Source organism: Zootoca vivipara, chromosome 10, assembly GCF_963506605.1.
Source record: "Zootoca vivipara chromosome 10, rZooViv1.1, whole genome shotgun sequence".
NCBI lineage: Eukaryota > Metazoa > Chordata > Lepidosauria > Squamata > Lacertidae > Zootoca > Zootoca vivipara.
The window spans coordinates 18,777,002-18,804,654 of record NC_083285.1 but is presented as its reverse complement, the minus strand read 5'-3'; the positions used below and the strand labels follow the sequence as shown (position 1 = coordinate 18,804,654).

The following is a 27,653-nucleotide window of genomic DNA, read 5'->3' as shown; positions in this document are numbered from 1 at the left end:
CCCACCATTCAGACATGGATCTGGAAATCCCAGACCTGTGCCTAGAAATGTGGCATAAGCCCTTATGGATGGGCCCTTAAACAGCTTCCATAAAATGCATTTCAGAGGTTGTGGCAACATAGCGAAGGTAATAATGAGTTTACAGTACTTGCACCTTTTACTAGTAGTAAGGAATGTATTCAGCCTGGATTGCAAGAACAAAGCTTGTTTACTTGCTGTGTTCAGTTTCTGTGATAATGGATCCTTGCTGAAGCACTGGGCAGCTCTCTAGAACCATGGAAACAGGACCAAATGGTTCTGGCATTGTTTTAAAGATGCATCTTAGAAGTTATTTGAGGGTTAACGCACGCACAATCAAAAAATAACATTTGGCAATAAGAGGAAGCATTCTTGGCATTTTGTAGCAGTGGGCATTCAAGAGAAAACACAGCTAATGATCCATTATAAAGGTATTTGCAGCTGTGGATTTACCTCTCCCTAATACCAACGTTAATCTGTTTTTTCACACAGCTTTGCAGTGTGTGTGTGTGTTTCACACTTTCTCCTGGTTGTAAAACCAAACCATGTCTGAAACCTATTGGGTCAAAGTTGCATGCCGCTTAAACTATACATCTCCACTGAGTTTTTGCTTCTTCCGCACAGCCAGACAATGACCACAAAATTGTACTTGGATTTGCCCATAAATGTGGCAGTGAAGCTTTTTTTTTAAAAAAAGGCATTGGATTCCACCCCTCTGAGAAGAGATACGGCACTGGTCTTTTAAAAGTTTATTTCAAAGTAATTCAAATATGTTAACTGGGATTTCATAGAATTTTTTTACTTGAGGAATTCAGCTTTGCCACAGTTGACTTTTAACAGAACACTATTGCACCCTGTAATAGCTATTAACCTTTATCTAAAAAATAAGACTTCTACATACCAGTTTTGGTTAGCCTAATACACACTAAGCTGCACAAAGCTAAAACAGTATTTTTAAAGGGGTGGCAAACTGTTCCATCTTGTCCCCAATGCTATTTAACATCTATAGGAAACTGCTGGGAGCTCTCATCAGAAGTTTTGGAGTGAAGTGTCACCCATATGTGGATGACACCCAGATCTATTTCTCTTATCCATTTGAATCAGGAGAGGTGGCTTGAGGTGCTAGGCAAGTGTTTGGATGTGGGCCAACAACCTGAAATTGCATGCTGGAAGGACAGGTATTATGTGTTTCAAGTTCCTTGGTAAAGAAGGTGGGAACACAGACTGTTCTGGATGGGGTTGTATTCCCCTAGAAGGAGTAGGTTCGTAGGTTGGGGGTACTCCAACATTGTCAATTGAAGGACAGGTGGCCTCTGTGTCTGGGAGTGGTTATTTCCAGTTCCAGCTGGTTCACCAACTGCCGCCCCTTTCAGACAGAGATGATTTGGGCATGGTACTCCATGCTCTAGTAACTTCCAGATTGGATTGTTGCAATGAATTTTATATGGAGCTGCCCTTGAAGACAACTCAGAAACCTCCAACTGGTCCAAAATTCAATGTCTAGGGTTACTTTGCTGTCAGTCTAAAGTCGTTTGTTTCCCCAAAGTGATGCAACTTTTTTAAAAAAAATTTTTTGCATAATTGTTGCTCTCTATTATCTTTCCAAAATATTGTTGATTTTAAATTGTTTTCTCTTTGGTTCTTAGTGCATTTATAATGGCTTGGCATTTATACTCCCCCCCCCCAAAAAAATGGAACTATAATTGTAGATCAAGATTACTGCATAATATGAATATAAATTGTTTGCTTTCTAAATTTTTCTTTTTCAGATAGTGATGTCTCGTTCAGAACACTATGAACCGTATGTAAATTTTCAACTGGATCACCATCCTGTTTCTCTAATTAAGAATTTGCCAGGCGATGATGGTTATATTCTGGTGGTCACCGGGAATAGGGTAAATATTTCATAATCTTTTGGTTATAGGGATACCTTTATATAAGGATTCCTCCTATTATCATTTTACAGTCCATCAGTTGTGTAAGCTGGTACCCCAAATAATGCACCCCAAAGGCACAGCAGAACCCACAAAGTCACAACAAGGAGCTTGCCAGGTTCTTGAAGCATCTCCCCACTACCTGAGCATCCAAGCCGCCACCGCCACCCCCTGTGTAGGCTAATGGAGCAATGCCCATTTGCTTTGAAACAGCAGGATCCTTGGTAGGATAATCCCTTTCCCCACCCCTACCAACAATTTGGAGGAGGTTGCAACTTTGCCCCCTTGTTTTCCATGGTAAAGGTAAAGGTAAAGGACCCCTAGACGGTTAAGTCCAGTCGAATCCGACCATGTAATTGCATGGGCAGGGCGAGAAAGCTGTACCCTCCAAATCAGCTTCTGGGAGGAAATGCCCACTCACTGACAAAGAGCCTGTTGCCCCAAGGGTTCTTGGCTGGGAGTGGTTTATCCCCCTCACCAACCATTTTTCAGAAATGGAAGCTTCTTCCACCCCATGCAAGTCAATGGAGACATCACTCCATAGATGTGCACGGGGAGGAAAGCTCTCTCTCTGTGTTCTTGTTTTTTCGGATGTGGGCAAACATGCTGCACAAAGCAGGGGGTGCTACCTTACCATTGTGCGACTAGCTACAGCCTCAACCGCAGCCATTTTATCCAGCACATTTTATGCGGCTCAGCTGGGATCTGAACCCCAACTAATTATGTCCAAGTTTAAGGGCATTTCTACAGGTTACACTGCAATTGTATTCTGGAATATAAAGAACAGAAGAGGCCCAGTATAAACATATTCTTACATTTGAATACAAATGTGGAAAGGCAAAAACCAATTTAAGAGTCACTCTGTGCAAAAGTCCATATTGGTTAAACTTCTTTAATGCACTCTTTGAGGTTCTAATGAGTTCGCCTTGCAGCCTTTCCATAATCTTGTGTGCATTATTTGCTTTTTCGATTTTTGATTTTTAATTTTGCACTAAGAAATCAAGTAAATGAATATAGAGAATTGTTTGAGCAGGAGACCTGTGATGAAAACCAGTAAAAGAAAAGTAATGTAAATTCTTCTTTAGTGCAAGCTGTTGAGAAGAAAAATACACAATGACTTAAGTAAAAGAATGGTGTTTCGAATGACCTTTGTTGATAATGTAGCTTAAATGGTATTAAACATATTCTATTATTGGAAAGAGAGTTTAAAGCGAATAAATGTTAGTGTAATTCATCATTCTTGATAGTTGTTCGCCCCATCCTTTTGGGAATTCTACAGGCACCAATTAATTGACACTGACTTCATGCTGGCCACATGACCTGGAAGCTGTACGCCGGCTCCCTCGGCCAGTAAAGGGAGATGAGTGCCGCAACCCCAGAGCTGGACCTAACGGTCAGGGGTCCCTTTACCTTTAGGAAGGTAGCATTATTCCTGCCTTACAGGAGGCAAATTAGCCATCATTAGCCATTTAAAACAAGACTAGGAGTTGGCCTTTACAATCAAGCTAACAGTACCCAAAGCTGTGTTTGAAGGTATGGATTCAGGTTCTTGAAAAATAACAGCCTCAACAACCCCTCTATTCCCTATTTTAAGACATTAGCAACTCAGTGTTGCTTTCAAGTATGCCTTCTGCTTCTTGCGTGATCAATTACTCTAGAGGTGAAAAAGAAGTGAGTAAAAAGACTTAACAAGGGATTTTTTTGAGGGGTGCTTGAACACACAGGGATACTTCTCCTGTGTTGTGGTTTAGATTTACTGATATAGCATGGATCAGCAGCCCTACATATAGTGTGCAGCAAGAGAACCCCTTCCCTTTCTGCCATCCATCAGTCTTCTGATGGATTCAGTGCTTTCAGTGTTTATTGAAGAATATGAGCCTGCCTATATTGTAAAAGTTAACAGCCGTATCATTGGCAGGGTAACTTAAAAGAGTTTCTGGCTTCTCAGTTGTGTATACATTGTCTACTAACCTATACAATTTTGGGGTGATTTTCATGTAACTTTCCTGTCACTAGATAACAAAGATCCCACTAATTGGACCAGGGTGCTCTCACGTCAATACCTGCAGTCAGTGTCTTCGATTGCCTTCCTTCATGAATTGTGGCTGGTGTGGCGACCAGTGTGTGCGGTCATCTGAGTGCACTGTAGGAAGCTGGACACAGGAAACATGTGCACCCAAAATTTCTCAGGTAAAGCTATCTTTTTCTTTCATTAATCCCTGTGTAATGTAGACTGGTGTCATGACAAGTGTATACAATTCTGGGAAAACTCTTGTTACCTTTTTGGAGAAAAGCTTTCCAGATAAGAAGCAGCGATTTGCCAGTTCAACCCCAAGCAGGGAGTGGGTTGGAAGGATCCAGGAAAAAAAAACAAACTACTGCAGTTTCATGGACTATCAGTTGGTTGTCCTTCTGTGATTTCCTTTTCGCAAGTTAAAACATGCCCACCAATTATTTGAATAAGATGTTCTTACACTGTGGCACACCAACACAAAATCTCTTCAATGGGGCTTTTCTCTGCCTGAAGGAAAAAGCAATTTCAGTCTCTCTCAAATTACATTTAGGGCTACAGCATTGAGAGGGTTAATCCTCTCTTTCTGCCCTCCCGCCATGTTTCTAAATGGAATCTTTACCCTCCAAACCTTTATTTGCCCGTTAGGGTAAAATACAGAAATTGAGAGAAGGTCTTTGTCAAGTTTTTCCTGGACAAAAATCCCAGTAAACTGGGTAAAGCCTGACAGGTGGCTTTTCCATACTTTGCCCTCGGACAACTTACCATGTTGGTGTTTTCATTAATTTATGTGAACTAATTATGGCTTTCAGCATCAATATGGGAATATGTCAGGTGTGAATATGCTGAATGACTCCCAGAGTTGTTGTTTTTTGCATACCAATTTAGGAATTGAAAGTTTGTTTCTCACTTTAGATTTCTCATAATGAAGTGACTTCCTCATTCTTGGTAACAAGAGTCATTAGTATAGAGTGGCCTTCTTTTCTGTTTATATATATATATCTAACACCATGGAAACTGGCACTGATATGCCCAGGAACCTCATCAAAATGAAGGCTGCACCTCCACAGGCACTTACCTCCACTTGTGGTGGGAATGCCCCCAAAATCCAGCTTCTGGATAGCAGTCCTACAGCAAACAAGCAAAATATCTAAACAGCTATTAGAAATCACCCCAGAACTTGCCCTACTAAACATCTTCCAAGATAATAATGCCCATGCACACTATAAAGAGCTCGTAACCCACCTACTCTCAGCAGCCAGAAACATAATAGCCAGATACTGGAGAGACTTGTCAGGAGTAAGCATGGACCAATATGGCTGACCTGACCGAAAACAGTCCCCGCACCCCACAAACAAACTTCACTGCAGCCAACTAAAGATAACCAACCACGCCCTGCCTCCCCAACCTCTCTCACAGTCATGAGACAAAGGTTCTTGAGAGCAGAAGCAGGCAAGGCCTATACAATCATTCAAGCCTGCTAGCTGTAACTGCTAACAGTAAATTGCTAATTCATCATGACACGTAACTCATCTTGAGTGATGACTCATTCTCCCTATATAAAGTAGCCATTTTCTCTCTGGGCGTCAGTCTGTAATGCAGTCTCTATCAGAGTCTGTCTCAGATCAGTATGCGAATGTATAGTTGTTGCAGACAGAGCAGCTCCCAGGACTCCAGTTAATCAATAACTAAGATCTGTGCCTCTGTGAAGACTAAGAAAGCTGTTATGAGCACTCTGTGTATGCTCTTTAACTATGCTGTTTCTGAACAAGTTTATTTTCTTAAGTAAACTTTTATTCTGTTTTTGAAGAAGACTCTGCGTCTTCTTTACTAATTCTTCTTTACTAATTTACTGCTGCATGACACTCACTACCAAGAAATATATATAATGTGTGTATGTGTATGTGTGTTACACACACACAAACTCTCTCTCTCTAAATGAATAGAGAACCTACTCAAGTGACACTGGCATAAAACCCCACAAACATACTAAATATTACCACCACAATCCTCTTTCCCCTCATTCTTCTTACCCCACCTTACTCTGTATAATGTTTCACATCAAATGTAAAAAAGACTTTACGATTTGGGGGTGGGGTAGGGAGACAATGCACATTTTTGGGGAACCAAGAAGATCTTCGATAATGTTTTAAAAAAACTTTTTTGAACCTCAGTACTGAGGCTGGCTCAATGTTGCCCTGTTCCCAATGGAAGCCCTATAACTGAGCTGTCAATTCTTTTGACACATTTGGGTTGTGTATTGTTGCCCATTAAGTAAATAGACAGCCTGCAGATTGGCCCTTAGGAAAGGGAACCTCTTTAGAAGCTGCTTTCTGTTAAAAAATATTCATGAATGCAAAAAGTGTGAGCAAGAGTTAAATTACACAAATGAGAAAAGAGCTTAGTAGCCCATTGCTGTTTTCAGTTAGCTATGGTCATTGCAAGATTTGTCCAGGCTGCCTCTGCATTTAACCAAATCATTCTGCATTAAGTGTGACATAATTATGAAGGTCTAGTTTTACAGCGCGGCCATGCCACTTGTAATCCCACACGTAAACACACCAACCATTCACTCGATATATTTGTCTCTGCTGCTCACTGCTTTTGGTGTTTTTAGATGGATAAATGCATAAATAGTGGAGCCTTTGAACTACCGAGCATACTTCTCTTTTGCTTTTAAAAGTGCTTAAAATAGCATCCAAGTCAAGCCCAACGCAGAAAACGAATCTGTGTCAAATTTGTACCTTATCAAACTACTGTAATCTGTATTGAAGCAAAAAAGGAAAAGCCTATGGTGACAAGACATAACAGGATAATGGTAAATGCATCCTTTGTAATGGATGAGAACTCAGTTGTGAATGCAGTAAGGATCAGTGAACAATCCTGGCACCCTACAGTTATGTATAGATGCACAACATGAAGGGAAATCTGTCTTTTCTGAAAGGGGGAAGCTTTTACAATCACTTTAAGCAAGTGCACATGGCTTAAATGGGGTGGAAAGCAGGCCCTAAATAATTTTTAAATTATGAAGTCTGATTCATAGTTACATTAGGCCTTTTATGCACTTCACGTAGTGTAAAACGGCCTTAGAGTGAATGTAAATCACATTTAAAACTACATTAAGGCCCCTTACCTCTGCCAGGGCAAGGGTAAGAGGACTTGGTGTGACTGAGATGTCATGCTATCATTAGTCTCTGAGGTTAGTATGAAATTGTTCAAAGCCGTCATGTGTAGTTTGGGTTTTTATGACAAAATGCAGGCATGCTTAGTATAGTATAGTCATGTTATTTTTACATGCAGGAAATGTTTTTAAAGGTATCTGTTGAGTAAGGAAGCCATTAAAAGGGGGGGGGTAGTTTCATGAATACTGTATGGCAATTCTTTAAATCAAGTCCACTGTGCTTACTCAGGAGAAATTTTGCATAAAGTTAATCTCAGAGTGCAATTGGATTGATATAAAGCTCAAGTTCATGTGCTGAATATATTATTATTATTATTATTATTATTATTATTAAAAATACAATAAATATTATTCTCTGGCAGTGATAAATGATGAAATATCCTAATAGCTTGTGCCGCAGGAAGTGTGAGTTTGTGGAACTTATTTCTAAAAGGAAGAAAAATAATGCAGCTGAGAACCTAAATCTTTATGGTCGCTAGCTGCTAAGGGAGATTTCACGGTTGGTGGACCATGACGGTTGGCATTACTACTAAAAATAAAAAAAATAGATTATTCATCTTTGGCCTATTGCTTTACACCCAGGCACATTAAATCTAGGGAAGAACCATGTGAGGCTTTTTGCTGGTACTATCAAATCGAAGATAACCTGCTTTGTGTGGCATTTGCAATAGAATCCGTAAATCCATCCATATATATATATATATATATATATATATGGGTTTTGAATGAACAGTAGTGTGGTTAAAACATGCTAAGTGATACTCTGGTCCTTAAGTTAAACACAGAGTGGTAATTACAATGGCCTGAGTTGATGGTAATGCCCTCGTTTTGCCTTTAATGTGAGAAGAAAAATTTCCGTCATTTTGTGGTGTTTTGCCTAGTCACGTGGAACCGGCCCCAACAACAGCTATGCGTTGTTTTGGTCCTAGTGCAGTGGTCTAAGGCAATTGTGATCAAAATACAATATGCAGAAACATCCCTGCATGGCGTGTCCCTCAGACCTTGTGGGGGGCTGGACTATATTTTGAAAAAAATATATGAATGAATTTGTATGCTCCACAAATAACCCAGAGATGCATTTTAAACAAAATAACACATTCTAGTCATGTAAAAACGGTCTGATTCCCAGACCGTCCGTGCGCCGGATTTAGAAGGCGATTGGGCGGCATCCAGCCCCTGCGACTTAGTTTGGAGATCCTGCTCTAGAGTCTTGTTTACACAAGGGAGAGTAATGTAAGACATTGAGGAAATACGGCACATACATAAAGACGACTCAGGTAGATTCCAAATGGACTTTAGTAGGGTCTGGATTTAATTCATTGTCTCATTTTCCCTAGGATCAATTGTTTCACTATTTATATGGGTTAATTTGTGCAGCATATTCACAATACCTACTTCGCCCTTGGCATTTCATTTCCTAAATCCTTCTAGTATTAAGCCAAGTCAGTAAAGTATAAATGAAATGTGCCAGCTCCTTTTTGGATGTTCAAAGGGGACAGTAACCTGAGTATTTTACTAGAAATGTCCTTTTCAGATGCAACATGAAGAAGCGGGATTCATGATGAAAGACACAATTGTGCTGCTTCTTAGGAGTAAAATAACTATCACTATAAAATATTAAGCCAAAGTCACTTTAGTAGTTCCATCACAAGCATAAGTTAATTCTTTTGTTCTCTAGCCCGGGGGCTTGAATGTTTGCAAACTCAGATGCTATTGTTAAAAGTCTATATATGCCTTAAAAGCATTGTCAGATTTTATTGACAGTGCCTTGCTGAATACCCTCCACTGAAATTTGAACAACTTCTATAGTATTCATATATTTTTCCCACCATTGTTATATTTACAACACAATTTACAATATATAGAAGGTTGTGGGAGGGGGAAGAGCACTTCCTTTTTGGATTGTCACTACATTGCTGCAAGGTACTGTAGTTTATTTTTAACTTGAAAATGTAGAAGTAACCAAATGGTATCAATTTGTAGAAGCCCTGCTAATTCTGTGGCTCCCAAGGCAATGTTTGATTTAGATGTCTTTGAAGCTATCATCTCCATGAATTCTTGCCTTTTCATCACGTTGGTGAAATAAGTTACTGATATTCTTTTATTCACTATCTTACTTCTAATAAAATAAGTGCATTGTATTCTTCTACATACCACAAGAAAGACATAAAAGACAAGCTAAAGGGGTATTAAAAAGACTATTACAATGCAGAGCTTGTTCAGTGCCCCTAAACATAATAATTCAGAGCTTTCGAGCAGTGGCTGGGTTATTTATTGCTACTGTCGGAGAATGCTCATACTGTGATGAATGAAAGGTGAGGAACAATTAAGATAAAGGGTAGGGTACTCTCCAGCAGAAGAAATTATTTTCTCCCATTATTTTCCCTTTTGAAAAACACCTTCAAAGCCCATCAGAAATCCTAAGTGTGTTACTGGTTTTTTTTTCCCCTTTTCAGATTCTTCCAAGCAGCGCAGCTTTTGATGGTGCAACAAGACTCACCCTGTGTGGGTGGGACTTTGGGTTCAGCAAAAACAACAAGTTGAATCTTAAAAAAATGTCGGTTCTCATTGGGGGACAGCAGTGCATTCTGGATGTCAAAGCTAGTGACAAAAACAAGTAAGAAATCAATTCTGTCTTTATAAGCCAGTATCACTAGGCACATGGGCAATGGAAGACACCACCAAATAACTTGTGCCATGCATTCTTTGGTCATCTGTCACTGAAGTGTGATATTCAGTAGTAAATGTTGCTGGGTGCCAAACTGTGTTGCTGGAAGATGGCCCAACCACCAGCAGCTCATAGCTCTTACTCTGTTAATAGTTCTCAGTAGCACTTTATTTTATTTATTATTATTTACATGTGTTTGTTGTCTGTTAACCTAGTTCTGTATAGCATGAAGTGCCTATTTCATATGAGTGCCTTTTTTTTATCTCAGTGGGGATGCAAAAAAGATTTAAAGGTCTGTTACTAACACACCCTGCCAAGTGTAGATGCCCAGCCAATCAGCTAGCCATGTGGACTGGCTCTGCACCAGCCTCAGTCATTAATCTTGTGTACCAATGTGGGCGGAAGCACCAATATATCTAGAATGTGGAGGTAAGAAATGTTGATCGTGTCTACAGCATGGCAGTCCAACCTCTCAGACCAAAGGCTGTCTCAGCGGAGGGTGGGCACTGGTTGCCACAAACCTTGATCTGCAGCTCACATCTCTCACTTCCGCTTACACAAGCCACCTTTTGTTTGAGAATGAAAACCACCAAGAAACTCTGGTTGCAGTACAGTGCTATGCCATAAAGGAGGAAGAGGGGAAATAACATGCTCCATAAAGGTAAAGGTACCCCTGACCGTTAGATCCGGTTGCGGACGACTCGGGGTTGCGGTGCTCATCTTGCTTTATAGGCTGAGGGAGCTGGAGCTGGGACCGAACAATGGGAGCTCACCCCGTTGCGGGGATTCGAACTGCTGACCTTCTGATTGGCAAGCCCTAGGCTCTGTGGTTTAGACCACAGCGCCACCCACCCCATCATGCTCCATAGACCTTAGCACTTTGGTCTCTAGTAGCCCTGCATAGCAGTGAGAGCCATACTCCATACTCTGGCTCTCCAAGGGGGCAGTGGCGGCGGTAGCATTTGGTTGTTTGGAAAGACTCACAGCTGCTTTTCTTCTGGGTGACATCTGAGAGCTTCCAAAAAAAAGGTCCACAGAGTCCTCAACAGCAGATCCCATGCATCTCCTCTTGGGAAGAGATGCTGCTGCTACAGCATAGACAGTTAAAGCTGGCAGTTAAAAACATTACTGTGGCACCATTGGAAGAAACCCAGCACACATATATAGTTCAGGTCCCAAACTAGTTCTGTTTGGTTCCTGTCAATTCTTACAATTGGTTCCGATTAGTATTTTAGGATCACAGAAGGTGACTACAGTGGTACCTCGGGTTAAGAACTTGATTCGTTCTGGAGGTCCGTTCTTAACCTGAAACGGTTCTTAACCTGAGGTACCACTTTAGCTAATGGGGCCTCCTGCTGCCGCCGGTGCACGATTTCTGTTCTCATCCTGAAGCAAAGTTCTTAACCCGAGGTACTGCTTCCGAGATAGTGGAGTCTGTAACCCGAAGTGTTTGTATCCCAAGGTACCACTGTATAATCAGTTGCTGAAATCTGATCATGAAATCATGGCCGGTACTATTTCTGGGTTAGCGGAGTCTTCAACTTGAAGCGTCTGTAGTATCTGTAACCCGAGGTACCACTGTATTAACAGCTGCTTCTGAATTTCCATCTTTAACATTTTACCTTTTGGGGTTGTGTGCTGGCATAGCTGTAAGGATGATGTCATTAAAGGAGTTGTTTTCTTTGAGTGGCTCATACAAGCCTCATCATATCATTCCTTTAGATAAATCTCTGATAAAGCTGTCCTAACACGTACTTTTTGTGATACTCTTGGGAACAACCAAGGAAGTTTTTCTTACCACTGTAATATCTGTTGGGGCAGAGCTCTTGAAACAAACAAGTTTTGTTGATCTTTCACCCATTGTTTGGAACAAAATATATACCGGTATTAAAAAGTGTGTTTACATAGAAACTGGAATGTGTTCTCATCTCTCTCCCCCTCCATGCACTAAGTCAAAGGTGCATCACAAATTATTGGCAAAATATCTACAGTTTCAGTATTAAATTACTGATTTAATAAAATACAGTATTAAATTACTGATTTAATAAAATAATAAATTAAAATTCTGCATCAGGAAAAGCTATAACCACTTTTAAAAAATGAAGATTATTATTATAAGTTTGGGTGATTCTTTTATATTTATAACATAATTAGAAATAATGTCTTTGCTTTGTTGTTGTTGAAGGTTGGAGTGCACACTTGGCGATGTAACGAATGCACGTTTTAATGTATCGAGCGTCGTTTCAAATGGACAAACCAATACCACTTTCAATACCTTCTCTTACGTGGTGAGTGTTAAAAGCAAGGGCGAGGAACATTTTTCAGCTTGAGGACTGTGAGGAACCTTCCAGGGGGCATGGATGTGATTCGTACCTTTGCTTAGCAAGGCCATGCAGAAGACAAGAGATTTCTATGCATACACTCCTCTAACACTCTTGTTGCTAACCTACCTCCTGGTACATTCCAGCTAAACAAAAGCACTAGAGTACGGTGCAGAGCAGGATTGGTGAGGGGGATGCTGAGGGAGGGTATGGCCGAGGGAGGGTCTCAAGGTTCAGTCCTGGAGGGACATTTGGCCCCTGGACCTCTGGTTCCCCACCCCTGTGTCAATCGTTTAAAAAGTTACTTCTTATTATTAAGTACGATGACCTCGTTATACATGTTTTCTTTTAATATGATTATTAATTTTGCTTTTTTATTTAATTAACAAGCTGCATTCTTTTTACTTGACAGGATCCCATAATAAGAAGAATCTCGCCCACCTTTGGTCCAAGATTTGGCGGAACGCTGTTGACTTTAACTGGGGAATACCTAAGCAGTGGGAATTCCCGAGAGATTTATGTTGGCAGTAAACAATGCAGGTTGACAAGGTATAACGTGAAACAATGTTTTCAGTGTTGTTAACGTACAGGCTGTTGTTATTTTATTAGTACTGTTCCATTAGATTTATGTTCCGCCCTTCAACCCAAGGTGACCAGGGTGGTACATGAAAAAACATAAAACGTATAAATCAAAAGCAGCAATATAAACCGATATCAGAATGCGGAAGCATTAAGATAGCAAGGATCAGAAACCTCAAACTTTATTTACTGAATTACTTAATCACATATTGTCTGCATATTCAAGAAAAAACAACATTGCATTATTATTTTCTCAACAGGAAGTTAACCAGTGCAGTATAGACAATCTGTGGGCCTGCAGTGTGTAAGAGAGAGACCTCTGTGTATTGCAGAGACCCCCAAACAGTGCATTTCTGTTTATCTCTCCCTGTTTTTCTTACTTTTTTGGCCGATGGATGTCTAGCCTCACACACTATCTATGGTGGTGGAAACATCTTTCCCTCACTCTAGTGTTGTCTCCCAAGTGCATTTTTTTATTAAGAACACAATACGAGTCTTGCTGCGTCAAGCCTACCTAGTTTAGCATTCTGTTCTCACAGTGGCCGGCCAGATGCCTATGGCACCTGACATTATTGTCCAGCAGGAGTGGAAAAACAGCCATGCATTTGGGTGGAAGGTGCACATAGGAATATGTGGGAAGGGGCTACCTGTGCTTGGTGAACCTAGTGTCAGCGGTGAGGGACGAGCTTTGCCTCCTTGTAGTTGTGTCCCAAATTGAAGCCTGCTTACTTTGTTTCCTGAAGATGCTCTGGGTACCACCTCCCCCCAGTTCCATTTTTAAGTCAGGCTAGACTGCAGGGGTCAGCAAACTTTTTCAGCAGGGAGCCGGTCCACTGTCCCTCAGACCTTGTGGGGGGGCGGACTATATTTTGAAGGGGAAAAAAATGAACGAATTCCTATGCCCCACAAATAACACAGAGGTGCATTTTAAATAAAAGCACACATTCTACTCATTCAGAAACACCAGGCAGACCCCACAAATAACCCAGAGATGCAGTTTAAATAAAAGGGCACATTCTTCTCATGTAAAAACACACTGATTCCAGGACCGTCCACAGGCCGGATTTAGAAGGTGGTTGGGCCAGAAATGGCCCCCGGGCCTTAATTTGCCTACCCATGGGCTGGAGTATCATTCTAGAGAATGTTGGTAGAGTCTGATGGAATTTTGGAACTATATTTACACACGGAGAGATGCAGTTCATACTACGTGTACTAATGAGTTTTAGCCTTCCTGTTCCACTTTCTTCCCCTTTGCTTCTGTTTGCTTCTTCATTTTGATTTCTGTTTGGGAACTGGCGTTGTGTAATGGATAGAGTGTTGAACTCAGGAGCACTATTGTTCAGACTCCCTCTTCACCTTAAATCTTGCTGCATAGGCTTGAACAAGTCACTGCCTTGGTTCAGACAGAATATTGGCCTATTAAACAATGCTTGTGCCTGGGTATTTCCCCCACTCCTTTTTCATGTGCCAAACTGCAAAAAGTTTCAGAGTTCAAGCCACAGTGTTGGGCTTAATTTCAGAACTAGGATATCAAGTTAGGGGGTTGTAGCCAATGTTATGTAATTTAATGTCTAACTTAGGCCCATTAATTTCAATGAACTTACTCTTAAGTGAGACTTGGCTAGTTTTAGAAAATATGCAGCATGTATTTTCTGATAGCGATTATAGCAAACATTTTCCCCTGCGGATTCTTCTTGTGCAGAGTGTCTGATAATACCATAGAGTGCTACACTGCTCCGGAAAGAGAAGCTTCAGAGTGTCATGTCAGAATGAAAATCGATTCAGCGGTTCGTTCAGCAGGTCATTTTACATACAGAGAAAACCCTACTGTTTCTAAAATTTATCCTGCCAAATCCTTTCTTAGGTGAGTAAAATTTCCAATAAATATATTCCTAGGAATGAATGAGCAAAGTGTGGCATAGCTTTCCAAATCGCCCAAATGGATTTGCATTTTTATTCATAAGTAATATTCCAAGCATTTTTATATAATTTGGATTCCACTACCTCCCCCAAAAATAAAAGGGGACAATTTAGGAACCCTAATCCCATCATGGTATTACAGTCTCCGTTCACACATATTGGCTGCATATGGCTATTATGCTAACTAGTGCTTTAGTGCTATGTGAATTAGACTTTGTGAACTTGCACGCCCCCTCACATGCCCCTTCTCCTTTGGTGTAGTTATGAAGAGGAAATACAGAGCTTCTATTTCTGTTTTAGATTAACCTTAGCTATGGTTAGTAGAAACAGGTCAGCTTCATAAACTATGGGTTGAAGTTGGCTTGCTTCATCTAACCCAGGCATCCCCAAACTTCGGCCCTCCAGATGTTTTGGACTACAATTCCCATCTTCCCCGATCACTGGTCCTGTTAGCTAGGGATCATGGGAGTTGTAGGCCAAAACATCTGGAGGGCTGCAGTTTGGGGATGCCTGATCTAACCCTAGCTGAGATAACCACAGCTTGTCCAGGTTTGCACAACACAGTAAGATGTAGTTAATCGAAAAGAAAAGTGAAAGTTTTCAAACTTCTCATGACCAAGCTGAAGAGTAGGAGGAAGTGCGTGAGCCTAAGCCCTGCATAAGATCAGTCTCATAACACTAACTCTAGTTTAGCATTATGTCTGAATGAGGCACCTCTCTCGCACTCACACACTTACACACATATATGGGAGCCAAGACATTTTGTCACCTGAAGTGAACCACAGAATAGTGCCTTACCTGGCCAGGAAAGAAGGGGTCAGTGAAGATCTACATCAGGAACAAGGTGGGGGAAATCAAATCAACCTTATGCAGTGGTTGAAGTGGGAATAAAGGGCCACTGCAGCGAGTTAAGGGGACTGCTTTATATAGGTAGGGTTGCAGTTTCTGATTTTGTGTTCATCTCTTTCACAAGGCCATTTTTAATCTGTTGAGTCTAAATAACATATTGATATTTAAGAAAATGAAAATGCTGATCTGCATCTTGGATTGGTATTTGTTTTTATGAAATTGTTTCAATTTCTTTTTCTCAGTGGTGGAAGCACAATTACAGCTCAGGGGATCAATCTGAATTCAGCACACTCTCCAAAGATGCTGGTAACCGTCCCTAAGCTGGGCAAGAACTTTACTGTGGTAAGTGTGTAGCATAAGTGCTAACTTTAGATTGATATGCACATACCTTCAAACAGAAAATGCAGCACAATCCTGTGCAAATTTACGCAGAAGTAAGTTATACTGCGTTCATTGGGACTTATCTTCAGGTAGGTAAAGATGCATTTAAAATTTTGAATTGTTTGAGATGTTGATTTTTATTCTGCATATCTCTATATATCTTCTAGTTTCTGATTAACTGACAGAACGATGCAGCCTTTTGAATTAAAGATGACAGCAGCTAGTTGCATTCGGAGGCTTAGCTTTCTTTAAAGTCTCTAAAAGGGGTTTGATGGTATACATGGGGAAACAGGCATCACAGTGCAGGCCTATATGCCAGCTGAGCTTTCAAATACCACAAAGTATATTAAGACCAGCCAAGCATGTTGAAAAATTCTTTGTCATGTAGGCTGCATTTTATTCTTGTTGAAGAAGTGCCATTGTCGTGGAGAAGTGTGTATACAGTATAAAGGAATTGAAGCCAGCATGGGTGGAAAAACATGTGTGAAGTTGGTGTGCATGTTGGCCTAGCACCTGTTCCTAGTTCCCCAAACTATGTTTTAACAAGGCAGGATCATTAACATCCGAAATAGCCCTTTCAATGTGTGCAACCACCACCACCTTGTCAGTCGGGTGGATGCATCTGTCTAGGCCAAACACTATTCCTTTTTATTTCCGTCTACTTTTTTCCAAGTCTGTTATTGATCGCCTAAATCTTCCAATTCACATTGTTAGGCATCCATGTTTTAGATTCTCTGTGAAAGGCCATTTATCCTCTGGGCTGCCACGATGGTCGAGATGCTATAACGTGCCACTTTTTTACCCCTTGCTTTTACCTGGGTCAGCTACCAGGTGATGCCCTGAAGCACACAGATCTTCTGCCACATTTATCCTGTTGTTGCAAAGGTTTCTTAAAAATCAACTTAGATACTGGAGTTCAGGTTTTATGGGTCATGGCTTGCTTTCATTGCCTCATAGGTCACAATTAGTGTTGAGGCAAGAATACATATGCCTTCCTATTGTAAGCCATGTGTATTTTTGAAGAAGGTTTCCTTCTTTCCTGCAGCTCACTTAAATGCTATACATATTTCAGCAGCACTCAATTTTTTGCAAATACTTACATTTTACTTTATTCTTACAACAAAGAATAAACACTGCCTGAAATACAGTGGAAACATTCAAGGCAAATGTCTTTTAAAAGCCAGATAAAATAGGTGGTATGTTAATTTAGTCTTGATCATATGGATTTGGATTTTTTTTCCCTTATAGATTATCAATGCAGTATTTCATGAAAAGCACCACATTTTTCAATTCCTAAAATCAATTTCAGAGTAAGAATGCCATGTCAAATTACCTAGCAATAAGGGCACAACAAATGCAATTTCTCTTGACCTTCCCAATCAGTCACATTGCATCACCACTAAAGAGTATTATTAGATTTATTTATTTTTTATCGTTCTCTGAAAGCATCCTTTTTTTCGAGACTGGCCTGATAAAGTAAAGAGCTATAGACCCTATTCTAATAGATGCCCACAAACTAGGTTATAAGTGTCACTGTTATTAATTTAAAAGACATTGGTACTCTGAAGTAAATCAGATGTACAATGAATTTACGTTAATGAAATCAGTATGATTACCAGTATCTGTTCTGATGTATACAAGTGCTTCTGTGTACGATCACCTACATATAAAAAATAGGAATATAGGTATCTTTTAAAGTAGTTATTAATGAAAAGGGATATAATTGCCTGAGGCCATTGCAGCAAACATGAATGTAGTTACATGCTTAGTCTATGACTTGCTAGTATTATTTCATTCTATTTAATGTAAACGGAACGCAACATATTTACATGCACACTCCTATGCATGCTTACTCAGAAGTCAGTCCCACTGTCTTCAATAGGGTTTACACCCTATGTTTATGATTGCCAGCACAAGCATTTAATTTAAGCACCTTTAACTTCAGTTGGTACCCAGATAGCGCTTAGTGCCGGCAATCTGCATGTGCTCCCTTGAGGCATACATAAAAGAAATGTGCAAGATTATGGAACAATATCTGTTTTCTTATTAATAAGGCTTGGTCCACAGATGACACAGAATTGAGTGGTGGAATTACCTGCATCACTTCACTCTGTAGCTTGGGGAAAATAACTTAATTCTAAACAAACAAACAAACAAACAAACAAACAAACAAATGCATGCTCTATTATGGTTGTTTTTTAATGGCTTTCAGATAGAAAACCAGCACACCAAACAGATGACCTTATATTTCGGCACTAGCCTGGTAGCCCATAAGCAAGAAGGAATTGCTTGCAAGTGCATGGAATTCAATGCATCTGAGAGAACTGGCTGGCAAAGGAAGACCAGAGTACTTGTTCTTCCTCTGTGCCCAGCATAGAAATGCAGCCGGCTGCTGCTGGAAGGACAGAGGTGTTTGTTCCTCTTCTGCCAGCCAGCAGTGGGAGTAAGAAGAATTGCAGGCTAATAACTTGTATGGACTTGCGCTTATATTTACAAAGCTGGTTAACTAAGCTAGGATTTTTCTCCTTGATGTGCTAGTTTTCTGGATAATTTTAAAAAGTGATGACTCCCACCTGCAGGCTAAGCAGTACTGTCCTTTATATTGCCTTGTTCTGCTGCACATGTAGACCTGACCTAAGGACAACATTGGACCTCTTGGAGATGTTGGGTTTTGAGAAGAATGCGTGAGGGTTCCTGCAGCATCTCAGAGCCCTCACACCTCCTTCCCAGAGCCTGGTGCCTCAAATGTATGATTTGCAATAATTTAGGTAGGACAGTGGGGAAGAAAACATTCCCAGCTGCTGCCAGTTTTGAGTTTGAGATGCCCATGGCATTTTTGGCAATAGTCTGGAATGTTTCTTCCATTGTCTTAACTAAATTCCATTGCTGGGTTATTTTTCTTTCCGCTCCAGCCTTCAACTGAATGAAAGACCACAGTCCTCAGCCATGTACTATTTGTTCTGTTCTTTCACGTGAAAAAGCAATGCAACTGGGACAGAATCTTCCATGGGCATACAAACCAACAGCCTCAGATTAATTCTAGAATGAGTTTAGGTAAAATGGCAGAGGTTTAGAGTTCTGTGAGATAAACTGTGTGTTATTCTGGAAGATCTTGGCCTGATCTCTTGACTTTTTTATTTTTAATTAAATACAACATTAGGGAGTGGCTGCTAATCTGATTGGACCAAGGGGCACAGAAGCTGCAGGCATTTAACCCCTTTTCCCCTGTACTGTTTTCCGGGTGCAAATCTCTGTCAGTCGCCAACTGACATATGTGCTAACTGCTAACTTTCTCCATGGGGTGGGGTGGGGGGTGGTGGAATGCAGATCTTGAAATGGAGACTTATATTTTCCCCCCCGTTGAAACAAATGTGGAAGTCAACAGGTTTAGAAGCTCAGTGTGTACTGAAAGTGGGCACATGGTTTTGTGTTAATATGTAGGATCTCATTTAAGCATCCATCCCTTGGTGGATAAGGAAACCTGTATCAGTGGAAATAAGACCAGAATTTACAACTTCCCAGAGTTTTCAACATAAGAACCATTTCCCAAGATGGTAGGAGTATTGGACACTGTAGCTGGACATAAAAGTAGAAGACAACTCTGAGTGTCCAAGACACACATCCATAGACTTATTTACACACACACACAGAGAGGGAGGGAGGGAAGGAGAGAGAGAGATGCCCCTAATATACAGGTGAAACTCGGAAAATCGTTGAAAAGTGCATTTATTTCAGTAATGCAACTTATTATTTTTAATTTTAATTTTAATTTTTACAAATGCTTTCTTTTGGAAATTCCATAGTAATAAAACAAATAGTTACAATAATACAAAAATAAACATCGCTATGACATTTCATTAATTACATTCCATTTATAATTGACCCGCCTAACGACAAATAATTACAATTACAACAAATAAAGGCTTGACATATCTTGCTTTGCATGTCATGCATCTATTAATCCAGAATGTGGCATCTAGACTGGTGACTGGGAGCAGCCGCTGAGACCACATAACACCGGTGTTGAAAGACCTACATTGGCTCCCAGTACGTTTCCGAGCACAATATGGTAATTCAAAGTGTTGGTGCTGACCTTTAAAGCCCTAAACGGCCTCGGTCCTATATACCTGAAGGTGCGTCTTCATCTCCATTTTTCTGCCCGGACACTGAGGTCCAGTGCCGAGGGCCTTCTGGTGGTACGCTCGCTGCGAGAAGCCAAGTTACAGGGAACCAGGCAGAGGGTTTTCTTGGTAGTGGCACCCGCCCTGTGGAACACCCTCCCACCAGATGTCAAAGAGAATAACAACTACCAGACTTTTAGAGGACATCTGAAGGCAGCCCTGTTTAGGGAAGCGTTTAATGTTTAATAAATTATTGTATTTTAATACTTCTGTTGGAAGCCGCCCAGAGTGACTGGGGAAACCCAGCCAGATGGGCGAGGTATAAATAATAAATTATTATTATTATTTTTTATTATATTACTATCTCATATATTGGTTTCACCTTTTAAGTTGCATTACAGAAATAAATGCACTTTTCGACGATATTCTAATTTTCCGAGTTTCACCTGTAATATTACTAGGTGAGTGTTGCAAAGTATGTCCATGATTAGAATTAACTTTGCAATTTTTATAAGTGAGTGAAGTTTTATAATGGAAAGCTCATATTGCTGCTATGTTAAAAGAATATGCAAGCTATAATTGGGACAATTCTCTGAAAGCAGAAATCAACAAAAAGTTGAAGTCAGCAAGCAGCCTTTCATATAAAATGTTGTGATACTCAATTGTCTACTTATTCAGTTTCCTTTTCTTATTTTAGGCATGTAAACATCTAATACCTCTTTTCCCTCCTTATTATTTTAGGAATGTAATCATCGTTCTAATGCTGAAATGATCTGCTGCACAACTCCGATGCTAGGATCATATAACCTGACACCACCTTTTGTGACAAAAGCATTATTCATTTTTGATGGAGTCATCTCACCTGCGTTTAATTTTGTTTATGTGAATGACCCGGTCTTTACCATTCCCTTAAAACCAGTGGTGATTTCCAAGGGAAACCAAAATATAGTGATTAAGGTAAGGGCTATTTGGTTTTAAATGTCGTAAATGAGCTTGCCCACGTCACCCCAAGGAATTCTGAGAAACTTGTCTGGAACCAATTGGGATCTGAAGCAAGCAACACTGTGGACATAATTTTGACTGGCATACAGATGGGACAAGATGTGAGAAGCTTGGGTTAAATTTAGGTTTTCATGTATATTTAGTTTCTGTCAGTGCTTTTTTTGGGGGGGTACTCAAGGATACGCAGTTTCTGCACCTTCCCCCCCCCAAAAGAAAAGCACCTAGTTTAAAGTGTGGCACTTATTGTGACAACCTCATAGTGAGTACTGGCACCTTTCTTCTAGAAGAAAAGCACTGGTTTCTGTTAACAGGCATGCATATGCCTGTAAAACAGTAAGGAATTTGGTTATATTTTTACAAGTGCTTGCACAAGAGCTTGTGTTGTTGAGTAGCAATACATCTTTAAACCAAGATTGGGTCAGCTCTAGAACTCTGCTGTCAGTTATAAGGACCCACTGGCTTTTATTTTTATTTTTATTTTTAAATTCTTTAAAAATGTTGCTAAACAGTTTTACACCCCAAGAAGCAGACTTTAGCACTGAGGAGGACCACTAGCAATTGTGAGCGGGACACAGAGGCAGAAATGAACAAATCCCGACCGTGTTGGGCAATTGGATAAATGAAACCTGGCAGATTTCACTGAAAATTTGACATGTGATAACTAAAACTGATCCTTGTTTGTGTTTGCTTTCCTCCAACTCACTGATTCAGTTAGCAACAAAAGTAAACCTGGTTAAGGAGTAATGTCAAGCCTTACCTTTGTTTGTGCCTTCGTCAGCAATTTTGTAGTTGCAAGCGATTTCAGCACTTAATCCCGAATAACTCCCTACAGACTTCCGAATATAGTTCACTTTGGCCGAATATAGTTCACTTCCAAATATAGTTCACATGTGAACAGTATGTATCCTGTACTAAGCTCTTGCACTAGTGTTAGTATGTGTTTTAAATGTCAGTGGTGAGTCCCTACTTAAAATGAGAAGTGCATCATAGGCTAAACTATTATAGTTATTCAGTATCCTCCCCCACAAATCAAACTCTTAAGTGAGAGGCGCTCATAAACTATAGGCCAGCTTTTGAGAACTTGTGTTCCTTCTGTCAAAAGGTCACTGTAGGCCGAATTGGCAGCATTCTGAGCTTTATACACACACACACACACACACCAGAGACAAGTTTACATGCCTCATAATCACGTTTTGTCATCCAGTAATTAAGCAAGCACAGCATGAAATTAAATGAGTGCTTGGTTCAGTGAACAAACAGTTCTTAGCAAACCAAAATTCTTTTATCTGTCTTCTTAATTAGTGTCAGAAGAATAGAGGAGCCTTTATCACTTGGTTTTTCAGTAAAACTAATCTAATGCGGCACATTTTCCTTTCAGCAAGTGAACATATTCGGGCCAAAAGGTTCTTTTTACCTCACTTAAAGAGAACAGGGTACTTTATGCCACTGCCACCACTTGAAGGAAAAAAATTTCCACAGCTCTTGGGCAACATATCTGGACAGTTGTTTTGGTTTTCAGCAAAGAACTGCAAAAAGTCCATGACAGATACCCCCATCTTAAAAGTCTGTCTTTGTGACTTCAGATAAAGTCAGGCTGATGCTCCTGGCATATTTAAAATGGTGGCCAGGTACAGGGTACTCTATTTACCACAGCAGATGAAGCATGTCATATTGCAGGTCTGGGGCTTTTGTAGGGGAAGTAAGAGGGATTTTTCTCTCCTTCAAAATCCACAAATATATTTTTAGGCCAACTGAAACTCCAGAGTCCATATTAGTTTTACATTTTGAGGCAATGAATGACATCAAAGAAAGCATATCTAGCTAGTTAGACAAGCATCCTTTGTCTAGGCTAGGGTTGGAGAACCATCAGCCCATGGGTCTACTTAGACCTCTGACCTACCCATTTAGGCCACAAAACCATTTCAGCCAGACCATGCCACCAGGTATGGGGAAGGTAAAAGCCTGGCTCAGCCAAAAGCGGGTTATCCAGTCAGGCTTTCAGAAGCTCCCTTGCACAGTGTCTTGAAAGGACAGAAGTAGTCACTGGAGACGTAATTGTAGCATCAGTTGACTGACAAGTCGATAACTGTGATTGGGGAATGCATGTCAACTCAAAAGCACTAAAACCTGCAGACAATATTTCAGGATCCAGCGCATTCCCTTTGCCAGTAAGAAGCCCAAGTATTTGTCTGGATTTATTCTGCAGTTGTAATAAATGGAAAATTACTGAACTCCTTTACAGGATTGTGCCAAAGTGTTGCTATGTATTACCAAATTGAAAGAAATTAAACAGGGACAGGGCTCTCCCTGTGTGTATCTGTGATTTACAATGGAGCTCCTAGCATTTCATTGAAGTTCAGTCTATCTAAGCCATCTTGATGAATTTCTAGGATTGTTTTACAACACCTGAAGCCCATTTGGCTGGATCCAAACTGCAGCAGCAGCAGCAGCAGCAACAACAACAACAACAATTTATTATTTATATTCCACCCGCCTGGCTGGGTTTTCTATGGCCATTCAGCAACTTGATGCATTTGTATGCAGTTGAGGGTAGAAGTGGCAGATACTTTTCTGTTTAGCCATTTGAAGATGGTCTTTGGACTTTTGAAGACAGTCACTAAAACCAGTCTGTCAGCAAGCAATGATACTTGATTTAATGCATTCTAATTGCCATTCAGAAACTCAGTGTGTTTCTAAGTCTGTGGAAGGAATCAATGCATTTCAATGACCACTCACTGTCATTTGTTTTATTATATCTCCTTAATGAAAATGTTTAGCAAGGGGAAATGAGCTTGGCTTGGTAAAGCTTTCCTATTATCTTCTTTTTTCTTTTGTAATTCATTTTCTAATTCTTTTTATCTGTTTTTTCCTAGGGTAATAACATTGACTCAGAAGCTGTTAAAGGTGAAGTGTTAAAAGTTGGAAGCAAGAACTGTGAGAATATTACTTTGAAGTTTCAGTCTGTTTCCTGTACTGTTCCTAAAGAGCTGCTAAAATCCAACCATGAACTAAACATTTGGGTAAGATACCTACCCTAGCATTGCATACGTGGTGTAGTTTGAAATGTCACTTCTGTACTAATAATATTTGCACAATTGAAGTTCTAATTTGTTCCTTGTGTTTATACATCATGCTTCATCTGAACTGTTTAAACATTTCATTGGAAGCAGCGCTTGCAATTACTTGGTGGAAGAGCAGCCAAAGCTGTCCTTTAACCACACTGACTTTGGTATGAATTGGGTGCTTCCATGACTCTCCCCTACGTTTTTGTTGTCATTCTTGTTGAGAGAATGGGTGTTCTCATCGTCTGCTTCACTGTGACGACTTATCATTATGAAGGCAGGAAAGATCTCCCATTACACTACCCTGTTGCATTATCATCCCCAGCTGAATGTGTGAATTCTCTGCTTTCATGGCCCAATTTTTTTTAAAGAGCAAATTACCTTGATAGTCTAAAACATGGGGTTTATCTTCCAATAATTCTTGATATTTGTATTGCTGAATCTGTTCAAACGTGGGCAGTATCCCAGGCTGACTTTTCAATGTTTTGATTTCCAAGTTGAACTTGTTCAGCTGGCCAGTTTCAGCCAACAAGAGATAACTTTAACTCTGGCCTTAAACTGGCAGTTCCTTTGATTAAGGAATATACTGAGGTTTGGAGGGGTTGCAACACTCCTGCAGAATCCTGATGTTTCCCTCTGAATTGTGTTCAGTCCTCCATTTTCACAAATCCACCCTGGATAGATTTGTTATTAGAAAGCGGAAAGCCCATTCTGACTCTTTATATCTGGAAAAAGTCATGATGGAGGGAATAAAGAATAAGCTCCCATCTCCTTCCAGTTCTGCTACTCTAAACGACATTGGAACCAACACACAGCTGCTCTAAATTTTAAAAAGTTAGGTGATCCAACCATAGACTTGCACATATTTCGACCCTAAGATTACACATTGGGAGCTAGGGGTTAATGTGTGGCTTTGTCTTCTGGTACTATCACCTCTTCTGCACTAAGGAGGAGTTGGTGTGATATTTTCAGGAACAGAAAGCGTAACATGTATGCAGGTATGATGACATTGCTCAGCCTCAAGAAAGCCAACTATTAATTGAAGTGTCCTTTGCAAAAGTCAGTATTTAGATATGTTTTCTGTTGTCTTATATTTTGCTATATAACCCTGGCAAATCTTTTTTGAAAATTTCAGAATCCATGCCTTTGTTATATAAATGCTGTGAATTATTTAGTTATCATTTTGGAAGGCATTAGATGTTGGCACATTCACAGTGCACATCCAGCTGCATTTCTCAATTTGGGAAATGAATGGGGCCAACATGCATGAAATAATGCGTGCAAGGTGGCAGGAGTTTTTGTTTGTTTACTTTATTATTTTTCTGCTTATTTGCAAACTGATTATGCGCCCAGCATAAAAGGGAGACTTGCAAATCTATCATTCCAAATTGGACTGGATTCCAAAAAAGACAGAAGGATTGCCAAGTGCATTCCAACTCACTGAGATACTGTCATGTGACACTAAATACTTTGGATTTCCTGGTTGATTAGTGTTGCTTGTTGCAATCTTCTCACTGACAACAACAGAACTGGTAAGGCAGACTCATTAGTGCGATAGAAACTTAAAGGACATTCCTGAAAAGATGCTAGATTTCATGATGAAGCACACTTGGCATTAGCTATTCTTTAACAAAGGGATGCAGCTTTGGTAATTGCTTACTGACACAGCCAGAGTAAAATATTAGTACATATAGGGAGGCCAGTATTATAAAAAGTATACCTGACAACAACTAGGATTCCTGCTAGCATAATAGATCAAATTCCCACCACCACTCCAGTTGCCTTTCAAATGCCCCCTCCTACTTAACCTCAAGCATAGTCCATTATGAACTGATTTGAGGAGTCCTGTCGAGGAAGGCAGAATGAAGCTCTAGCCGGTGGCATTTTGAGTATAACCAAAGTTGTCAAAGAGGTATCTAAGCTACTCTCTAGTTTTCCAGTGTTCCAGCTGCCTCACTGCAACTGAGTCTCTTGCTGGAAATGGCTGCTAAAGTAAACATTTTTGCATCCTTCACTCGAATGCTGTTCGCGTCCCTCACAGCTTGCGGCTCAAGTGGCAGATGCAAAGGTGATACAAGCATCTGCCAATGCTCAGATTTTCTCTGTTGCTGAATCTCCTGAGCTGGAAAAGGCTACCCAAGAAGCCAGATGTTAGTCCCTCACGGGTCAGGGCTTTTCCACTATGTTGCCAAGTCTGTCTTTTTTATCTTGGTTTCTGGCTGGTGCTGTAGTTAGAAGGAGCTTTATTCTATTATTTCTAATAAGGCATCTAATGTGACAACAGGCATTATATAAATTAATAAAATCAATCAACCTCTGGCCTTGAGAATAAAAAAAAATGTTAGGAAACGATGAGAGAGAGGACTAGCATGTGTGAATTGCATGGGTATGTTGGCAGTGGCGTTCTCTTATCAGTCCCCCAAATGAAATTGAGCTGTTATTGATGGGAGTTTTAAAAGCTAGCTATGGGTTCTTTGCCTTTTTTATCTTTCAGTGGAAGAAAGAAGTTTCGTCAGAGGTTATTGGGAAAGTATTGATTGTGCCGGAGCAGAGCTTCACAGGAATCATTGTGGGAATCGTGTGCATACCAGTTTTTCTCTTATTGTTACTGTTTGGCCTCTTCCTGTGGAGAAAAAAGCGAAAGCAAATCAAAGGTGGTGGTGGTGTTCTTCATATTTGCTATTTCAGTTAACAGATAGACAGTTTCCTGCCCCAAGGAAGTTACAGGGGGACGAGAAGCAGGGAAGAGGCAAGGGTGGGTAGCAAGAGGTGAAAGAGTGGATCTGGTTATGTCTACTTGGAGTCTAAGTCTTTGCCACAGTTGGGGAGGTTATAGCAATGGCATTCTGCAGGTGGGTTTTGAAGAAGGATAGGAAGGAAGAGAACACACTACATAGGTGTTCTGAGAAGAGAATCCAGTCATAAGGGTAGCAAAAGTGTGTTATAACTAATTAGATTTTTTAAAAAGCTGGCATTCTTCAACATTTCCATCAAATATTGATGAGCTTGGAAGTCACAACTCTCTTCTAAGCCAAGGGATGTTATAGATACATGTGGTTTGTTCTGAGTGCTTGATGATGGCTTATGTGGCTGCATGCATAGTTGTCAGGTGCCAGTCATCAAAACTGTGTTTAGCCAGTATGGATGTCCTCCTGCCCAGCAGTAGGAAACAGATATCCTGTTGTCCCCTGATATAATATGCAGATTGGGCAGTTGTCTGTATATGTCTGTATATGTATTTCTCTTTTGCTATATGGAGGAATAGAGATACCCTACAGAACATCAGCTGCTCCACCCAATCTAGCAGTGAAATGTAACTGAAACCTCTAGGATAATGCAAGTTTGTTCAGAACTTGGTACTGACATTCTCTTGTGTTCCCACATGTTAAGAATTAGGTGGAGAGATTGTTCGCTATGACGGAAGAGTACACACTCCTCATTTGGACAGGCTTGTGAGTGCAAGGAGTGTAAGCCCTACAGCAGAAATGGTCTCAAGTGAATCTGTAGACTACAGATCGACTTTTCTGGAAGGTACTGTTTTTCTAATTAGTAAATATAGAAAAGATGCCATATTTTAAACAGCCCACTTTGTAACCCATCAAATGG

The 27,653-nt window shown here is 40.3% G+C and overlaps 1 protein-coding gene across 1 annotated transcript in view; it reads left to right on the top strand.

Annotated features, from left to right (window-relative positions):
* Nucleotides 1–27,653, top strand: part of MET (MET proto-oncogene, receptor tyrosine kinase) — a 72,718-nt gene that overhangs the window by 30,495 nt on the left and 14,570 nt on the right. Inside the window, exons 4-14 of the mRNA XM_035126755.2 lie at nucleotides 1,788–1,913; nucleotides 3,969–4,142; nucleotides 9,601–9,761; nucleotides 11,998–12,100; nucleotides 12,546–12,682; nucleotides 14,415–14,576; nucleotides 15,724–15,823; nucleotides 20,725–20,940; nucleotides 23,859–24,005; nucleotides 26,542–26,701; nucleotides 27,438–27,578. Coding sequence (XP_034982646.2) covers nucleotides 1,788–1,913; nucleotides 3,969–4,142; nucleotides 9,601–9,761; nucleotides 11,998–12,100; nucleotides 12,546–12,682; nucleotides 14,415–14,576; nucleotides 15,724–15,823; nucleotides 20,725–20,940; nucleotides 23,859–24,005; nucleotides 26,542–26,701; nucleotides 27,438–27,578 — 1,627 coding nt within the window. The remainder of the gene's footprint in view (nucleotides 1–1,787; nucleotides 1,914–3,968; nucleotides 4,143–9,600; nucleotides 9,762–11,997; nucleotides 12,101–12,545; nucleotides 12,683–14,414; nucleotides 14,577–15,723; nucleotides 15,824–20,724; nucleotides 20,941–23,858; nucleotides 24,006–26,541; nucleotides 26,702–27,437; nucleotides 27,579–27,653) is intronic.